This window comes from Pelophylax lessonae (genome assembly GCF_965119305.1).
Source record: "Pelophylax lessonae genome assembly, chromosome: 2".
NCBI lineage: Eukaryota > Metazoa > Chordata > Amphibia > Anura > Ranidae > Pelophylax > Pelophylax lessonae.
Window position 1 is genome coordinate 365,220,273 of NC_138769.1, and position 20,629 is coordinate 365,240,901.

At 45.2% G+C, this 20,629-nt stretch overlaps 1 protein-coding gene across 1 annotated transcript in view; it reads right to left on the reverse strand.

The window, feature by feature from the left end:
- Positions 1-20,629, reverse strand: part of COL16A1 (collagen type XVI alpha 1 chain) — a 284,939-nt gene that overhangs the window by 142,351 nt on the left and 121,959 nt on the right. The window contains exon 9 of the mRNA XM_082246984.1: positions 8,946-8,981. Coding sequence (XP_082103110.1) covers positions 8,946-8,981 — 36 coding nt within the window. The remainder of the gene's footprint in view (positions 1-8,945; positions 8,982-20,629) is intronic.

Consider the following 20,629-nt stretch of genomic DNA (forward strand, 5'->3'; position numbering starts at 1 on the left):
TTGGCAGGTCAGGAAAAGGAGAGGGAGGGGGGGGGGCAGCTGAACAATACAAAACAAAACAAAACAAAAAATGCTTTAGGTCTGGTATTGATTTGGAAGGGAGCCCCACGCCAAAATGTAAAAAAAAACTGCATGGGATCCCCCCTAAAATCCATTCCAGACCCTTTACCTGGGTATGCAGCTTAGCAGGTCAGAAAAAAGGGGGGGCGAGCGAATGCCCCCCCCCCCCTCTCCTGAACCATACCAGACCATATGCCCTCATGTCAAAGCGCAGAGTGGGCATACAGTGGAAGACCTTCCAGGAGGCGAGAGCTTTTTTCATTTTTTTTTTTCCGGGTCCAGTGGGGAGCGTGATTAGTGATGGATTTACATCGAGGGACATTTTTTTATTTTTTAATCACTTAAGGTCCAAGCCTTTTTCTGACACTTGCTGTTCACAAGTTAAAATCAGTATTTTTTTGCTAGAAAATTACTTAGAACCCCCAAACATTATATATATTTTTTAGAAAAGACTCTTTAGAAAAAAATGGCAGTCGTTAAAATATTTTTTTTTGCCACGCGGTATTCGCGCAGCGGTCTTTACAACTCATTTTTTGGGGAAAAAATACACTTCACTGAATTTAAAAAAACGAAACAGAAAAGTTAGCCCAATTTTTTTGTATATTGTGAAAGATGATGAGTAAATAGATATCTAACATGTTCTGGTTTTAAATTGCGCACACTCGTGGAATGGGGACAAACTACGTTTCCTCAAAATCTCCATAGGCGACGCTTTAAAAAATTTTAACGGTTATCAGTTTAGAGTTACAGAGGAGGTCTTTTACTAGAATTATTGCTCTCGCTCTGACAACTGCAGCAATAGCTCACATGTGTGATTTGAACACCACTTACGACTTACGTATGTGTTTTCTTTGGTCTGTGGGCTCACGGGGGGCACTTTAAATTTTCTTTTCCATATTTATTTTATTTTTTATTTTTAACAATGTTCCTTAAAAAAAAATAATAATAATCTGATCACTTTTATTGCTGTCACAAGCAATGTAAATATCCCTTGTGACAGTAATAGGCAATGATAGGTACTCTTTTTGGAGGAATCTGGGGTCTAAAAGACCCCAAACCCCTCCAATGCACTTTAAAGTATTTAAAACGCAGAAATCTGTATTTTTGAATACTGTCAGTTTTTTTTTAAAACAGCGTCGTAACATCACTTCCGAGTTACTTGATCGGAGACCAAATCTAAGCCGAATCTGGCTTTGGGACTCTAACCAGCTGGTGAACATGCAAGCTGGTTGCTCGGGTCTCCCGGTGGGAAGGGAGACCCGGGCAGAGCGGCTGAAGGCGATGCCGCTCTCTGGGATAACGGCTGAGCAGCTGCTGAGCAGCATCGGTTGTTATTACCAGAAAGCTGACCGCCAGCTCTAAAAAACGGTACTGGGGTGATGCCTCTAGCTGCAGGCATCACCCCAGTACAACCATTTCTTCAAGCCGATGTACAGGTACGTCGGTTTGCAGGAAGTGGTTAATAAAGGATTTGTCAAAAACTGTCTCTTGTGTTTGTTACTTTGTACACTTTTTTGGTGAATGGGCAGGGGTACTATGTACCCGATACCCATTCACATAGGGGGAGGCTGGAATCTGGAGGCCCCCTTGTCCAGAATTCAAAAAGCCCCCCGCCTGCAGACCCCGACATCCACAGCCCAGGGTTGTTGGAATGAGACCCTTGTCCACCTCAACATGGGGACAAGGTGCTTTGGGGCGGGGGGACAAAAAAGGTACCAACCCCTCAATGTTGAGGGCATGTTGCTTAGTCTGGTTAAGTAAGGGGCGCTCGCTCATCCCTCCCCCTTTTCATGCCTGGATAAGGGTCTAGTATGGATTTTGGGGGATCGAACACCGTGTTTTTTTAAATTTTGGTGTGAGGTTCTCTTCCAAATCCATACCAGACCTGAAGGGTCTGGTATAGACTGGGAGGGGGGACCCCATGTTGTTTTTTTCTTTATTTTTTCAATAGCCTTGTGCCAGAAATTGTAACGGCGAATCATTTTAAATGGGATTTGACTATTTTTTTCCCGCAGGGCAGTACCCTGACCCCTATACCCCTTTTATGGCCAATTACTTGCATAGAAGCCTTCAAAATTGGCATTTTTGATTTTTCCTGTTCTGCTCCCATAGACTTCAATGGGGTTCGCCATACGGATTAGAACATTCGCAGCAGAACTGCTGAACAGAGGGGTGTTCGACCCATCCCTAGTAGGTGGGAGACCTGTAAGCAAAAGTGAAACTACAGCAGAGAAATATCATGTCCCTGCCACTTTTAGACAGGGCTGTGCTGTAAGGGCTGAATGAACAAAAATGCAAATTTTTGGCAAGTAAAACAGTTCTCACATATGCATTTCATCTGTATATTAATCTATGTAGCATCCTCCTAGGTAGGTGCTAGAGGGAAACTATAGTTTTGGGTCCTGTCTGCTTACCTGCATGACTGCAGGTTAATCTATATTGTTCTCTGCTTACCAGACAGTAGGATCTACTAGTGAGGTCTGCTCATTGTGCTCAGGTGCAACTTGTTCTGTCTGCAGAGTGTTTAACACTGGTCTAATAGGGAGGCATATTAGACAGTGAGAGGAAAAAAATGAGTGCACAGACGTTTGATACAGCCCTGGTGATTTGGCGAGGAAAAGTACCTTGGTTCAGGGGCGCAACTACAGGGGTTGCAATTGCAACCGGGCCCCATGCTCCAGGGGGCCTGTGCGGCTCCCTTGTACACCTGGATAGGAGGGGGGCGGAGGCAGCATGTAGAGGAATCACTGCCCTCCTTTTTCCTTCAGTAGCTGTAGGAGGAAGATGGAGGAGATTGGTTCCTCTGTATGCTGCCCCCGCCACTCCTCCTATCCAGTTCACTCGTGTTCTGCTATCTCTGGGCCCCTGTGTGCTCCCCTGGTACCCCCCCCCCAACTGTGTTCCCTCCCCTCTGCTGCCGGCTGCTGCAGGGGATGTGTCACAATAGAGAACATGTAATTTACCAGCTCCTTCCTTTTCTGAATGGACAGAGACATAGTCAGTGACATTGTAAAAAAATAAAATAAAATGATAAAAAATAATACAATTGAAATACCAAAAAAAACAAACTACTGACACCAGTGGGTGAACTTCCAGGATCGCAAAGGTCATACTTGCGACCGGGCCCTGGCATTCCACCACCATTTGGAGGCCCCAAGATGGCAGGAAGGGGGCCCACTGCAGAACTTATGAAAGGGTCCCGCTGCAGGACCGTAATAAAGGGCCCCGCAATGAGAGTAAAGGGCCCCAGGATCAGTGGGAAGAGCTCCAGGCTTGAAGGGAAGGGCCCTGGCCAGGGGTCCGGGGGGGCCCTTCATGGTTTCTTGCACTGGGGCCCTGAAGGTTCTAGTTACGCCTCTGCCTCTGTTCATTCTGGGATACTGTATAAAAGCCAGGAGCACATGTGTTTGGGGTCTTTCGGTTGGATAGCGGAGTCCCAGAGGGAGGGAGTGGCTGCCTCCTCATCTGTAGAGGGGTCGTGCGGCCTCAGGTAGTCGACCAAAGCTGACTGAAAGGGGAGACACTGGAGGATCTGATTCTGCAGTACAGTGAGTACAGATCTGTGTCAAAGGGTCTGACTGGAGGGGGGCCACCCATGCAGCTAGAAGAGTCAGTGGACGGGTGTCAATGGAGGGGATGCTAGTGAGTGTCCCAAAGATAATGTATATTCACTAAGTCTATTGCTAGAGAGAAAAGAGCAAGGAGACTTAACCCTTTCCATACAGGTGGCAGTATGGATTAAGCAATGCAGCTGCTTTCACTGGCAACCTGGTGAGGCAAAGTGAGAGTTGTCCTTATCAATTGTGAATGTTCGCAGTTGGAGTATCCCACTGTTCCCTTCTCCCATCCAAGTTCCAAAATAAACACTAAAAACCAATACCCCTGGACTTTTTATTGTGTGACGAGCCATCGGGAGTAAGGAGGAATGTGTGAACTGTACCAGAAGTGACTGTGGGCTGGTAATCAGAGGAGGCCCGAGAAGTCATCTTACAGCAGGCCCTACAGGGACAATGCTACATCTATTTTTCTGGAGTTTAGCTCTAAAGCACACATGCCAAATGCCCGCCAGACCATTTTATGTGGCCCTTGCACCCAAGACTTTTTTCAGCCAGAGCTCTTGCCCTCTGCTGCCCGCTCATCACTGTCACTTAAACATAGAAGCCTTCTGTGTTTACAAGTGACAGATTTTCTCTCAGCAGCTCTCACAGATCCCTGCCTGCCCTGTTCACACGGTGGGGACAAGGGAGATGCAGATAAAGGTAGAGTGTGGCAGTGTGGGATGGGGCATCACGATGTGGTAAGCTGCACTGTGATCCCCATATGTGCCCCGGATGCACAGATCCTGACCAATGATCTCCCTGCAAGTGAGAGAGGGAGAGGGGAGCCTCCTGCACTGCCAAGAGGTACTAAATTCGGGCAGGGCAGGGCAGGGAAGATAGGATGAAGATTTTTGGGGGGGGGGGGGGCAGGAGAGATGTGTGCAAAGGTTGGGGAGATTGGGGAGATTGGTGCAAAGGTCAGAGCCAAGGAGGGGTGGAAGTGAGATGTGGAGAGCCTGTGAAAGAGAGCTGAACCCTGCACACTGCGCATAGCACATCCATAAACCCTGCACTCTGTACACAGTGCACCCCTGAACTCTGCACTCTCTGCATAGTGCACCCCTGAACTCTGCTCTCTTTGCATAGCACACCTCTGAACTGTGCAATCTGTGCATTGGCACCCTCTAAACTGCCCTCATGCTCAGAGGTGGGCTCTGTGCATAGCGCACCCCTGAACTTTTCACTCTGTTTATAGCACACCCCTGAACTCTGCACTGTTTGCATAGCACCCCCCCCCCCCAAACTCTGCACTCTGTGCATAGCACACCCCCAAACTCTGCACTCTGTGCATAGCACACCCCTGAATTCTAAAGTATGTACATGGGCACCCCTGAAACTGCCGTCTGTACATAGCGCACCCCTAAACTCTGCAATCTGTGCACGGGCACCCCTGAAACTGCCCTCTGTACATAGCGCACCCCTGAACTCTGCACTCTGTGCATAGCGCACCCCTGAACTCTGCACTCTGTGCAAAGCACACGCCTGAACTCTGCACTCTGTGCAAAGTGAACCCCTAAACTCTGTACTCTGGGCATAGCGTACCCCTGAACTCTGCACTCTGTACATAGCCCATCCCTGAACATCGCATGTAACTCACTCCTGGTATTTATTGTCTCTTTAAGATCCCCCCCACTGTTAGTAAAATTTGGTCACACCCATCATTCGATATGTTGAGTTCCTGCACCTATGCTCCGTAAAAAAAAAAGCCCTGGATAAATTATTATAGTCTTACAGATACAACGGCCCTTTGAAGGCAACCATAATGCTGATGTGGCCTGGGATGAAATTTGATTTTGACAACCCTGCTCTAAAGTATTAGAGTAAATGAAAGAAATATTGGGCGCTGCCATTGCTAGCCTTCTGAAAATTCCAGTTAACTGGTTGGTAGTCTGACCCACAAATTTAATATGTTCCAATTTACTGCAAATGCAGTAAAAGTCAGAGCAAAGTCATAATCCTTATCTGCATGTCTGTTCCAGGTCAGTGAATCAAACTACTGAAGCAAGAGGCAAGGTCAACAATGGCAGCTTACAAATTTCTCTCCCAACTAATTTCTTTTAAGCAGGCAATTATAAATAATACATGGGAGCCACTTTTATATTGCATATTTCTTCTTGGCGGGAGAAGCAACTGTATAAATAACCGAGTTTTTCTGTGATCACACATAAATAAATCAAATATCTTTTCTGCCCATCTAACAGCTTTTTGTTTTTGTCACTTCTACAAACCACTTGCTGCGTGGTATTATGTATTTTATCCATCTACCTTTTATCAAAACTCACGCAAGCAGAAAACAAGCTGAACTAGTCAGGCCTAGACTTGAAGTGCTGCTAAATGTATCTCTTAGTGTGAAAGGGAAGCTGGCTGATCTTTCTGAAAATTGAATACATTCTTGTTTTTAATAATGACTTATTTTTTTCCATGGAGCTGTCTAGATAGTTTACGGCACACCATCGCCCTCCAGGCGATGACCCTAGATTAGGAAAGTACAAAGACCGCATTTGTGCTCCCCCCCCACCCCCTGTAAGTTATGTCTCTAAAAAGTGTATACATTAGACATTGCCCAGGTGAACAACACCCTGTAGAAATGCACAGCTGCTTTTGTTCTAACATTTTTTCCATCTTAAATAATCCATCCACGTACTCATCTAGGTAAATCATTCAGTTTATGCCGGGAACTAATTTCAGGCTAACAATTATGCTTCTGTGTCTTTACAGCAGTAAAGAAAAAATAATTACAAGAGAAATTGGGAGAAATTAATGTGTCTGTGTTGCCAACAGTAACTAAGCACATGGCAGGTCACTATGGCAAACACAGACGCCTTATCCTTTGGCTTTTTGCACTTCTTTTATTAATATGGCAGGTATGCAGGAGGTGTATCCATATAAAACAACACATGCATTGTTCTAAGAATGATATACTTGTCCCTGTACATTTTTGATTCTGGGAAATTCCCTGGTTCTAAATTGCTGACTGTGACGGGAGTCACTTTGGGCGCGGGGGGACCAGGAAACTGGGGGGCACTGGGGATATGGTTTGGATGGCTCCAAATGGGACAGTGATATTCAGGAATGATGTCTCTCTTGAAATATGAAGATTTTATTCCCTGTACATTGTGAGGTCCATGACCAGGAAGTACAACTCCTAATATGGGCATTCCAGGAAGTTCAATGTGGAGACTGACTGTCTATTGCTTAACGATGTTGCTTTTGTCTGAATAAGTAAATTGTAATATTCTTGTCTGAGGTGGCTTTCCATTCACCTATTGTTAAGTGTGCTAATGAACTCACCTGTTGTCTGCTAAGGGATGTATTGACACTCAGAGTAATGTGTATTGGGGGCTCGTTATGTAACCATTGTGTGATGTTGGGGGCTGGATTTGGGTCATTGTTCATGTAGTGACTGCATTACTTCTAACGTGTATATAAAGCGTGTATTCCTTTTCAATAAACAGTCTGATTCCTGCTTGACCCTCAATACAGAGCCTCGTCTCGTACTTGGAGGGGGATTATTCGTATGGGTTTCTTGTTCGGCTGAGTGGAGTGTCCGGTAGCTGCCTTTGTGTTCAGGAATGAAATGTCCTAAACGGCTGTAACCCCCATACCCGGGGTATCGTTACACTGAACAACTCAAATGAATATAAAATTAAAACAATGCATAAGGAGAGCTTACTTTCAGCAAATATATACGTCAAAACATTTGGTAGATGCAGAGATATAGATAGGTAGCTCAAGTTTTATGAGAACTAAACTTTCCATATTGATCTTTTGGCACACTTGGAAACCCCACTGCCCAAGGAAGAGGCTTGAGAGACATGATGTTGAAGGGCCAAGGTTGAGTTTTTAAATAAAATTGGGTTTTCCACTGCCTCTATAGTTGACGGCACCTATATAGACTTTTCACTGTTATCTCTTCTTAACATCTCTTCTTCCTTTGGCAGGAAGGATTTTTTCCCCTAAAGTTCAGCTTTAAAGGTGAACTCTAGGCAGATAAAAAATACAAAGATGAATGCAGATCAATGTTAATTAATACATTCGTCAGGGTACCCTAATTTGACTTGGTATTAGTCTCTTGGAGGGAGAGAGGAAGAAGCAGAACAAGGAGGTAAAAGGTCCTTACAAGTATCGTGCTGATAGGATGAGACAGCAGACAGAGAGTTGAACTTAAAGTGTTACTAAACCCAGGACCCTGCACTCACTATATCTGGTCTCCCACAGTACATAGAACATGGAAATGCAATTATTTTAGTAAATATAAATGGCTAAACAACCTTTTCTCATCAGCAGTATATAGCATGTGTCTATCATATAAATGGCTAAACAACCTTTTCGCATCAGCAGTATATAGCATGTGTCTATTAACGTCTGGCCGAGCACTAGTTAAAGCTTGTAGGAGGAGTTTTCATTGCCCTGTGACTGTCCTATGAGGCTGCATGATCCCTGGCCCTCTGTCTGCACAGTGCAAATTGGCCCTGTGCTGATTATATGTACCCTCCACCTCCAAAAAAAAAATAGCAGTACACACCAAGCTAAGAATGTGGAGAGTGCCCCCCAAGGCTCTGATCTATCAGCAGATGGAACAGCCTTTATTCACAATGCAGATCCCCTTAGGTTCCACAATGAGTATAACAAGCATGCTTTACTGCATATACACACTGATTTTACTGTTGTGGGTTTGGTAACACTTTAACACTGTGCTTACTCCACTGTCCGGTCATAGGCTGGGGTTGAGCCCATGGTGATCTGGGTTTAGAGGAAGTGGACTGAAAGATGTTGGCTCTCATTCAACCCTGAGACCGAGAACAATATAAAGTACTGTGGGAAATAGTTCCAGAGTGAGTGTGGCTATTGCAGAATGTTTATCCTTTGATGGACTTTTTTGCTTTTATTTTTGGCTTCAGTTCTGCTTTAAGCTCTTTGCATTTTTATGCAATAGCATTTACATTGCAAAACATTCATTTTGCAGTATATTAGTTTGTGGTAAGTTGGAAATGTCCCTGTTTTTTGTTTTTAAACATTGCCAAGTACACACAGCTACTTTCTATTGATCACTGGAGAGCTTTTTTTATTTCGCTAGGAAGATTTGATTGGCATTTGCCAGGAGCTAGAACATTTACGTTTCTTTTGTCTAACTCATTAGAATATGCTGATATATGATGATATAAATCTGTAAATATTTAGTATGCATACCTAAGGATAGAGTAGATTGCAGAAAAAAAACAGGGAACAATACTAAGCTAAGACCTGTTTTAACTTGTGTACAATATGTATCAGAAGTCTACTCACATTGGTTTCTGGGAGCCGAAAAGCACACGATTCACACTGCAAGAGAAATAATTAGAATATAAAATACAGTTATGGAAAATAGCTTCTAGCAACTTTTCAGAACAACTGCAAAACTGTAGAATAACTAAAGAAATTTTTACAGCATGAATATATTGTTGCAATGAAAATGTGGTGTCGTTAAAGCCAATCAAATATAGATCATAGAGAATAATGATTAGCACACTTACATAAAGAGGAAGTTAATTACTATGAAATATTAATTACTATAAAAATACACCTGAGGTTTTCAGAAAATATAGTACATTTGTAACCTATCACACAATAAATTACAACTAAAGATTCAAACAAGACTTATTTGATTAGCTAAAATAGAAGCAAGATAGCTGAGCCATTTTTCAGGAAAAAAAATCAATCCTATAATCTCCTGCAAGTCTTAAAGTTTTCTCTGGCAAAATTCAGATCATTTAGCACACCTTATCTGCTACTGTGCCTCCCCCATTTCATACTGGTTTATTGTAATGACTATAGAGCTACGTCATAGCTCCCAACTGTCCCTGATTTCGAGTGTCTGTCCCTGATTTGGAACGAAGTCCATCTGTCCCTCTTTCCTCCTCATTTGACCCTCATTTTGGTCTCATCTATATAGTTGGATAAAAAATTAACTTTTATCTTTCAAAAAGTGTTTCCCAGGGCTAAACCTTTCATCCAATTTCTAAATTGCTGCATTTTTTAATTTTAAAAGCCAATATAAATGAATAGTAGTGGTAAAAAAAGAAGCACGTGTGGGTTTAACTAATATTTTTTTAAAATAATTTTCCTTTAAGGGGGCATGGCAGGGGTGTGTGTCCTATGCCTACCTAGGTGTCCCTCATTCCCATCTCAAAAAGTTGGGAGGTATGCTACGTGCAGGCAAGCTGTGCATTAGCATGGCCTACTGTAGTCCTTTTCAGGAGCATGCAGAAAGTGGGACAATGCTACTGCTCTATTGCTAGCCTATCAGTGTCTTTGTGCCCCCCTTTCCCTTCAGAATCCAGTGTGCTTGTAAAATTTTTTCCTCTATTGGGGTTCTTGGTGCACATTTTTTGGTGAAAACATTTCAGTATCCACCATCATTCACAGAAGGAGGTTCCCAAGCCTGTGAGCTTTTGATTGTAATTACCCATCACTTATATCATAAGGCAAAATATCTCCTGTACAATTGTTAGCTCAAATCTTATCATTCACTATGGCCCAGTGTGTCTTTTAATGCATGAGGTTTCTTCACCTATTTGTTTTTTTTCTGTCACCATGTTTACAGCCTGGATTTACCAAAGCTGAACTCCGGTAAGCTGATAAAAAGCAGACCCTTCACCCATATAGTAAGGATCTAACTAAAATATTATTTTTGGGTTTATCAGCCTTTTAAATGCTTAAAATATTCTATCCTGTGCAGAACGGATATGATATGAATACATTACAGTAACCCATCCTGTCTGTTTTGACCACTATAACCAAACACAAATGTCTTCAATCTGCTATGGCAAATCTTTGATATAATAAAAAGTAAAGAACTCGCACTCTAGGGGTGTGGCGCTTCTGGTGGCCAAATCGGTACATTTCCAGCTCCTAGGATCTCAGGTTGACCCAATGGGTAGATATGTCTTTCTCAAAACGTCAGTCTATGGGGAATTGATGCTGCTGATGGCTTTCTATGTGCCCCCTCCTTACTCTACTGTGGTAATAATGGAGGGATTGGCGTTTATGGCACAATGCCCGGGGGCCCCCGGTGATCTGGCTGGGCGACTTTAACAATGTGATGGACTCGGGCCTGGATAGATCCGGTGGCGCCTCCCAGGCGCCGCCGGGGTCGTCCCCGACCAGGTTCTCCTGATTGTTGGAGAGCTTTGGTTTGGCCGACTCCTGGCGCAGCAAATACCCCGCTCAGCGTGCGTACTCCTGCTTCTCGGCTGCACACCATTCTATGTCACGCATTGATCTGATATTGTTGTCTCGAACCCTGCTCCCCAGGTTACTGGCGGCGGGCTTCGCCCCACGGACTCTGTCTGATCACTGCCCTTTTTGGATACTGTTGTCCTTGCCCTGCAATAGACCTCCCCCGGCCTGGCGCCTGAATCCCGCCTGGCTCCCCTTGGTGTCTGATGGGAACGACATTGAGGGGACCTGGATACAATTCTTCTCTGATAATGAGGGCACTGCCTCCCCGGCTGCGGTGTGGGAGGCATTTAAACTGTTCGCCAGATCCACTATGATTTCCAAAATCAAAGCTGTTAGAGCGCGGGCTGCCGAGGAGATCTCCAGGGCAACGACAAATCTAATTGAAGCTGAACAGGCCTTTATGGCGGACCCGACTCCGACACATGAATCCCAGTATAAATTGACCTCTAAAGTCCTTTCCCAACTTGAATATGAGAAGGCGAAATCTAAGATGTTTTTTCAGAAGCAGAATCTGTTTGCTCATGGAGAGCGGGCGGGGAAACTCCTCGCATATTTAGTCCATTGTGAGGATAGGCCCCCGGTAGTTATTACTTTAAAGGATGACCTGGGTAATGAGATCACTGATCCTGCTGCGGTGACACAGTGTTTCCGATCATTTTTTAGTACACTTTACACCTCTAAGGCCCCTGCTGACTGCACTGACATGCATGACTTTCTGGACTCTATTGACTTTCCCACTTTGACGTCCAACCAGTTGGCGACCCTCGAGGCACCCATTTCTGTGGAGGAGATTGCAGCAGCCGTGTCCAAGTTCCCTAGATCTAAGGCCCCCGGCCTAGACGGCCTCCCGATTGAGTTCTTCTCCCACTATTCGGAACTCCTTTCTCCTAAATTATTGGCTTTGTTTCAATCCCTGTTCAGAGATGCAGCCCTGCCCCCTTCTATGCGGGAGGCGTTAATTGTGCTCATCCCCAAGCCGGGCAAAGACTTACACGCCCCAGAGTCTTACCGTCCCATCTCTTTGCTCCCAGTAGACACTAAAATCCTTGCGAAAATTTTATCCCTCCGTCTTAACAAGGTGATCCTTTCGCTCATACACTCGGACCAGGCCGGGTTCATGCCTGGGAGGAACACCTCATTTAACCTTCGCCAGTTATTCATGAATCTCCAGGCACAACACGACGGAATGGGTGGCAGGGTGGTGGTCTCCTTGGACACGGCTAAAGCATTCGACTCGGTAGAGTGGCCATTCCTATGGACCTGCCTGGACCGATACGGCTTTGGACCTAATTTTATTAAGTGGGTCAAACTTCTATATAGCGCCCCGGTAGCTAGGGTCCTGGCCAACGGCTGGCAGTCGACCGCCTTCCCTTTATCCCGTGGCACTCGACAGGGGTGCCCCCTCTCCCCCCTGCTGTATGCCCTGGCCGCGGAACCCCTGGCGATGGCCATTAGAGCACATCCCGGGATTCGTGGCCTACGTAGGGGACCGCTAGAGGAGAAAATCAGCATGTATGCTGATGACACTTTGTTGTATTTGGAGGACTCTCGAGAATCCCTGCTCACAGCCCTTTCTTTAATTGAACGGTACGGACGATTCTCCGGTTTTCAGATAAACTGGGATAAGTCACAAATTCTTCCACTTGACGAGAGCCCGCAGGCGATCGCCCCCGCAAACCCGGCCCTACAATGTGTATCCCGCATTAAATACTTAGGGATTCAAGTGACAGCTAGCTCAGCAGATTATGTCCCGGATAACGTTCAACCCTTGTTCCCTCTGCTTAAGGCTAAAATTCAAGTATGGTCCAAATTACCTCTGGGAGTGATGGGTAGAGTCAATTTAATTAAAATGATTCTCCTTCCCAAAATTCTCTATGCTGTATGGCACTCTCCTATTTATCTGCCACTCAGGCTGTTTAAGCAGATGGAATCACTCCTCAAGACCTTTGTTTGGGGTGCTAACCGGCACAAGATCTCCTGGCGCAAGCTCAAGAATCCTACGAATCTAGGGGGGTTGGCCCTGCCGGATTTTAATCTGTACTATCTGGCAGCTCAGTTGTCCCAGTTCTTTCACATAGATAAAACGGATAGAGAGCGCTTCTTGACCCTGCTCTGCCCTGGGTGGGCTCATCCCCTCGGGGACCCCCTTCTAGTTATCCTTAGGGGCGTCAGGGGCTCGCCGGAGCCCCTGTGCCCCAGATCTCTTCTATATCACTATTGTCGGATCTGGGAGGTGGTGGCGTCCAGGCTTCGGTGCCCTCCATTCCACACATTTACCCCTCTGTGGCATAATAGTACATTGCGTGAGTTCCTATCCATCCCTGACCTGTCGGTATGGAGTGGGAGGGGTATTCTTCTCCTTAGCCATATCTCCACGACCACTGGTCTACGGTCTTACGAGACCCTGCGAGACCAGTTTGCGCTCCAGGGCCCCATGCACTACAGATACTTACAGCTCTCCCATGCCTATAGATCTCAATTCCCTGACGGCCCTCCTGAGTTGGAATCGATTACCACCCTTGAGATTGTTAAAAGTACAGAACCTAGTCACCTCATTTCCATGTTCTACTCTGAGCTCCTTCTTCGACCACTATGGCTTTTGCACTTAAGACCCGCTGGGAGCGCAGTGTGGGGGCCATGGAGGATGAGGAATGGGAGGATGCCCTGGAGACGTGCCGCAGAGTGTCGCCAAAACTGTCGGATCGCCTAACCCAGACCTTTATATTACACCAGGCTTATCTCACCCCACTTAGACTGTCCAAATATCACCCTGACTTGGTCCCCTCTTGCCCTATGTGCGGAGACCCTGATGCTTCCTTCTTTCATCTACTGTGGAGCTGTCCCCAATTACAGACTCTATGGCAACAGGTAGTCACATTTCTGAATGACAAAATGGGGTCTCCTCTACAACTCTGTCCTAAGGAGTGTCTCCTGGGGGTCTATCCGGATGGAGAGATGCCCAAATCCACTGTCATATTTCTCCAGGAAACCTTGTTTATAGCACGTAAATTGATAGCCAGACGGTGGATGAGACCTACTCCTCCTACTTTAGGATTGTGGATTAAGGAAATTAATAGTGTCATCCCATTTCATAAACTTTTATATAAACATAGGGGGTGCCCTCAGAAGTTCAACAAGATTTGGGACAAATGGGTGCAGTGCCCTGATACGGCTCAGTAGTGAAGTAGGTAACTGCTTTATGCTGACCGTCCCTGTTAAACCAATATTGTTTGCTCGAGTGTTGAGCCGAAAGAAAGTAACTGACTACTGCCTTATTTTTTTTTACTATGTCTGTTCTGTTTCTAAGTGTTAATCACTGTGAATATTTGTATTCTTGTACCCCTGTGTATTATGAATATGATCGAAGTCTCAATGCACGGTTTATTTTTGTATTGTACCAAAAGTTTCAATAAACCTCACTGTTTTGAAAAAAAAAAAAAAAGTAAAGAACTAATTGTCCAAAAAATAATCAAGGATAGTTTATTCAAACAGTATACATCGTATACAACATGCAAAAATTAGGCTAAAAAAAAAAAAAAAAAAAACATTAACTCTGTGTGCCATTGCTTGTGTGGTGTATTTTCAATACATTTTTGTGGGTTTGGTTCATTTTTTGGCATTGGACAATTTGTTCTTTGACTCCAATAGTATTCATATTTATTTGTGTACTGGAAGGAGAAAATACTTGTGTTCATTTTAAGAATTCTGCCTGGTAAGAATTGTGTGTGCTCATTGCTGTCATGTAGGACCTTGAGCCTAAATTGAAGCTCCACAAAAATAGGAAAATGCAGCCATTCAGTTTTCATGCTGGATTATAAGAGCTATTTCAGAAGTATCATTGTCTAAATACATCTGCACCAGTTACGGTCTGCTTGTCATTTTAGACAGAAAAAGTCTTCTGTTTTTATAAAACGTTACAGAAGCTATCTTTGTACAGTCAGATATCCAAACCCAGTGCCGGGGCTGGCCACAAACATATAATGGCTAAGGCTAGATTTGTGGGTAGACCAGAGGTGGTGCCCAGGCACCACAACATGATCATTCTCTGATGTGAAGTACCGCTTGTTCACAAGTCAGAACATAGATGGATTATGACGTGAAGCCACTTTGTAAAATGTGCGGGCCTACTATGAGTTAAGTCCAAAGAGGTGTATGCCTCATGGAATTCTCTCTTTTATTTACATCTGACATTTTTTGTTGCTTTGGAAGGATAGCTGTCACTACATTTCCACAGCTCTGATGCTGGACCTTCTAGTCTCAGCTACTTCAGCTGCAGAGCCACATGCAGCTGCAATGCCTGACACTCCACTCCACTCCTCCAGCCCAATCACAGAATGATTTGTATTGTGTGAACTTGTTAAACAAAACAAGTATTTTTTGGAGGTAATGGAGACAGCCAGCGTCATACCACAATGTCCAGAGACAGCTCCCAACCAGCTTCCCTGCAACACTCTTCACTGAAAGGGGTCCTTCTCCAGCCCAGTATCTTAAGGTAGTGTCCCACAGCAGATGTCTATCAGGCCCTTGGTCAAGCACATGCTGAGGCCTAACAGCATTAGATATTCAGTAGCACAGGCTGCCTCCCAGGGGCAGAGGCCACAAGAAAAAAGAGCTCCGAACAAGCCTTCACAATCATTTATCTTTTCCACAGCCACCTTCTGGATAACCCCTTTCCTGGGATTAGCAGAGGTCAGATAAAAAGTCATAGCCCAAAGATTGATCCTCCTATTCTATTTCTGGAAGCTTCATCTAAAGGAAGGCAGGAGTAAATAATCCCTAAGTTTCGCGATTGACCTGACCAGACCTAAAATAATTTGGATACAGCAGACCCAAAAACTAAGTTTATCCATTCCAGGGCAAGGGCACTACATCTGTAAACTGGTAAAACATCCTATTGTAGTGGTAAAATCATAATATAAATGCAAAATGAACTTAGATCTTTGTTTTTCAAGGGGAGAGAGTTTCAGCAGGTCAGACACCTTTTGTTATCAGCAATGTAGATGAGAGGTATACTAAAGCTTTTAAAATTAGGCCTCACAAACATGAATTTATTTCTTTCATAGGCCACTGTTTATTCTGAAATATCCATGTCTGAACATTTTGTGTTTGAGTAAAGCCAATATAGACAAAGCACATTATAAAAAAATGCAGTCCAAAAGTGTAAAAAGAAAAAAGAGCATTAAATATTTACTTTTGGAATATAGTAACTAAATTAGACTCAATAAAGTGATCCGTGTCTATTCTACTCTACTTTTCAGGCTTTCCAGGTGTTGAGCATACAGTAATATAAGCACAGCCTGTAAAAATCGAGGTTACTCAAGCTTGCAAAATCACTCTTTAGAATTTCTTCATGCCAGTACTCAACAAATGTTGGTGTTTGCCCCAAATGCATACATCTGTACAGCCTGTTATTGGCTATAGAATCTGTCCATTGCCTGCTGTAAATCACAAGTAGTGTTGAGCGAACACGGACTGTATTATTCGTGTTCGTACCGAATAATTGGATTTTTTTTACCCGAACACGGACACGGACACTTTACTGTATGTTCGGGTAAAAATCCGTGTTCGGTCGTTTTATTTCCGGGTTTTGCATGCTTTGGCGCTCTTTTCATGGCGGGCTTTCAACAGCCAATCAACAATCGTTTAACTGGTGTGCCTTAAGCCATCCCAGCCATGCCTGCAAATGTCTTAGTAGCTGTGATTGGCCGTCTGAAGCATGTGACCAAGTCTTTATAAGTTCGAGGCAGCCGCCGCAGCAGCGTCATTCTGCTGCTTAGCTAAGGGACAGAGCACACATCAATGTGCTGGCTGCTGATTAGGGAAAGATAGGCAGGAAAAAACCATTTGTGTCCGGATAGAATTGAGGGACAGGTCGGAGTGTTTAGGCAGGGCGAGTTGTAGGCATTTTAGGGATAGAGTCTGCTGAATTATAGGGTCAGTGTCTTCTACAAACTACAATCGATATTGCTGTGTGGGGGGTGGGGTGAATCTGCACTCAATCCTGATCTACGATCTCTTCTCAATCCTGTTAGGGACAGAGTCTGCTGAATTTTAGGGAAACTTTGTTCTACAAACTACAATCGATATTGCTGTGTGGTGTGGGATTGGAGATAGGCAGGTGTCAGTGATCCACATCCATTTTTCTGTGTGTGAGCTGCAGTGAACACAATCTTTTTGGGCTGCAGTGAACACAATCTTTTTGGGCTGCAGTGAACACAATCTTTTTGGGCTGCAGTGAACACAATCTTTTTGGGGTGCAGTGAACAAAATCTTTTTGGGGTGCAGTGAACACAATCCTTTTTGGTGTGCAGTGAACACAATCTTTGTGGGGTGCAGTGAACAAAATCCTTTGTGGGGTGCAGTGAACACAATCTTTTTGGGGTGCAGTGAACAAAATCCTTTTTGGGGTGCAGTGAACAACATCCTTTTTGGGGTGCAGTGAACACAATCTTTTTGGGGTGCAGTGAACAAAATCCTTTGTGGGGTGCAGTGAACACAATCTTTTTGGGGTGCAGTGAACACAATCTTTTTGGTGTGGAGTGAACAACATCCTTTTTGGGGTGCAGTGAACAAAATCCTTTTTGGGGTGCAGTGAACAAAATCATTTTTGGGGTGCAGTGAACACAATCTTTTTGGGGTGCAGTGAACACAATCTTTGTGGGGTGCAGTGAACACAATCTTTTTGGGGTGGAGTGAACAACATCCTTTTTGGGGTGCAGTGAACAACATCCTTTTTGGGGTGCAGTGAACACAATCTTTTTGGGGTGCAGTGAACACAATCTTTGTGGGGTACAGTGAACAGAATCTTTGTGGGGTGCAGTGAACACAATCTTTGGGGGGTACAGTGAACACAATCTTTTTGGGGTGCAGTGAACACAATCTTTGTGGGGTGCAGTGAACACAATCTTTTTGGGGTGGAGTGAACAAAATCATTTTTGGGGTGCAGTGAACAACATCCTTTTTGGGGTGCAGTGATCAAAATCCTTTTTGGGGTGCAGTGAACACAATCTTTTTGGGGTGCAGTGAACAAAATCCTTTGTGGGGTGCAGTGAACAGAATCTTTGTGGGGTGCAGTGAACACAATCTTTGGGGGGGTACAGTGAACACAATCTTTTTGGGGTGCAGTGAACACAATCTTTGTGGGGTACAGTGAACAGAATCTTTGTGGGGTGCAGTGAACACAATCTTTGGGGGGTACAGTGAACACAATCTTTTTGGGGTGCAGTGAACACAATCTTTGGGGGGTACAGTGAACACAATCTTTGTGGGGTGCAGTGAACACAATCTTTGGGGGGGTACAGTGAACACAATCTTTTTGGGGTGCAGTGAACAACATCCTTTTAGGGTGCAGTGAACACAATCTTTGTGGGGTGCAGTGAACAACATCCTTTTAGGGTGCAGTGAACACAATCTTTGTGGGGTATAGTGAACAGAATCTTTGTGGGGTGCAGTGAACACAATCTTTGGGGGGTACAGTGAACACAATCTTTGTGAGGTGCAGTGAACACAATCTTTGTGGGGTGCAGTGAACACAATCATTGTGGGGTGCAGTGAACTCAATCTTTGTGGGGTACAGTGAACACAATCTCATACTTCTGAAGATTTGAGGGTGCTGCCTGTTCCATACTCCCCCTACTCCTCATCTAGCCTTTTAGGGGTACAAACAATAGTAATTGGGGCCTAGTGTGGTTGTGTACGTGTGATATACATACACTTTTTTTGGATCATATTTTCTATTCCGCTATTTAATCAAAAACCTTTGGGGATCAGTTAAATTGGGGGATAGTCTGTGTTGGTACGTGTGAGAGAGATCCACCTTTCCAAGTTGTTGGGGTTCATCTCATACTTCTGAAGGTTTGAGGGTGCTGCCTGTTCCATACCCCCCCTACTCCTCATCTAGCCTTTTAGGGGTACAAACAATAGTAATTGGGGCCTAGTGTGGTTGTGTACGTGTGATATACATACACTTTTTTTGGATCATATTTTCTATTCCGCTATTTAATCAAAAACCTTTGGGGATCAGTTAAATTGGGGGATAGTCTGTGTTGGTACGTGTGAGAGAGATCCACCTTTCCAAGTTGTTGGGGTTCATCTCATACTTCTGAAGGTTTGAGGGTGCTGCCTGTTCCATACTCCCCCTACTCCTCATCTAGCCTTTTAGGGGTACAAACAATAGTAATTGGGGCCCAGTGTGGTTGTGTACGTGTGATATACATACACTTTTTTTGGATCATATTTTCTATTCCGCTATTTAATTTAACTGGGCCTCCATGCGAGACCTGTGTGCCTTGTTGCGCTGTTTTGAGTACTCCACCAACATGGCCAGTGGCAATGACGCCGTTCTCAGCTTAACTATCCCACTTCTATGCCTCCTTGAAAAAACAATTCGGGCGATGATGGAAGAGGATGTGGCACAGGATGAGGAGGAGGAGGATGAAGAGGTAACATTTCCAAGGCTTTCAGGGCAGTCATTCGCAAGGGGCTCCGAGGGTGGGTTCCTGCACACGCAAACGCCAGGGACGCAATTGTCCAGCAGGGGCACAGTTCTGGAGGATGAGGAGGATGAGGAGGAGGAGGAGCTGGAGGAGGAGATGGAACCATGTTCACAGCAGGGTGGCACCCAGGCCAGCTCATGGCCATCACTGGTGCGTGGCTGGGGGGATACAGAGGACACGGACGATACACCTCCCACAGAGGACAGCCTTTCGTTGCCTCTGGGCAGCCTGGCACACATGAGCGATTACATGCTGCAGTGTCTCCACAACGACCGCCGAGTTGCCCACATTCTAACTTGTGCTGATTACTGGGTGGCCACGCTGCTGGATCCCCATTACAAGGACAACGTACCGTCCTTAATTCACTCACTGGAGCGCGATCGCAAGATGCGCGAGTACATGCGCACGCTGGTAGACGCCATGCTGCTGGCATTCCCATCTGACAGCGGGGCCACAGTGGAAGCACAAGGCAGAGGAGGAGGAGGAGGAGGTCGCCAACGCAACCAGGGCACCGCCAGCACCTCAGAAGGCAGGGTTAGCATGGCCGAAATGTGGAAAAGCTTTGTCAGCACGCCACAACAAACAGCAGCACCAGCAGCTCAGATGGAACGTCTTAGCAGGAGGCAGCATTTTACCAACATGGTGGAGCAGTATGTGTGCACACGCCTACATGTAGTGAATGACGGGTCTGCCCCCTTCAACTTCTGGGTCTCCAAATTGGGCACATGGCCTGAGCTTGCCCTTTACGCCTTGGAGGTGCTGGCGTGCCCTGCAGCCAGTGTATTATCTGAACGGGTATTTAGCACGGCTGGGGGCGTTATAACAGACAAGCGCAGCCGCCTGTCCAGAGACAATGTGGACAAGCTCACGTTCATTAAAATGAACCAGGCATGGATCCCACGGGACTTTTCCGTACCTTATGCAGAATAGCAATGGATACCGACCTTACCCACCCATTGTTCCATTTTTGCTCTTTCTCACTCTTTTGGGGTGTACCCTCATTTAAAATTTTTGAAAAGAAGCAGTGTTGGCTACCTCGTCCTCCTCCTCAGGGCCAGATTAATGTAGGGGCTATTGGAGCTGCAGCTCCAGGCCCCTACCTTTTATATAGGCCCCGGGTTGGCCATATTCACTGTTACCGCTCTTCTGTCACTTGTAAACACAGAAGTCTGGCTTCTATGCTCGCTTCCCCAGGCAGCACCCTCAGAACCTCCCCACACAGCGTGAAGGCCGGACAAGGAGGGACAGTTGGCG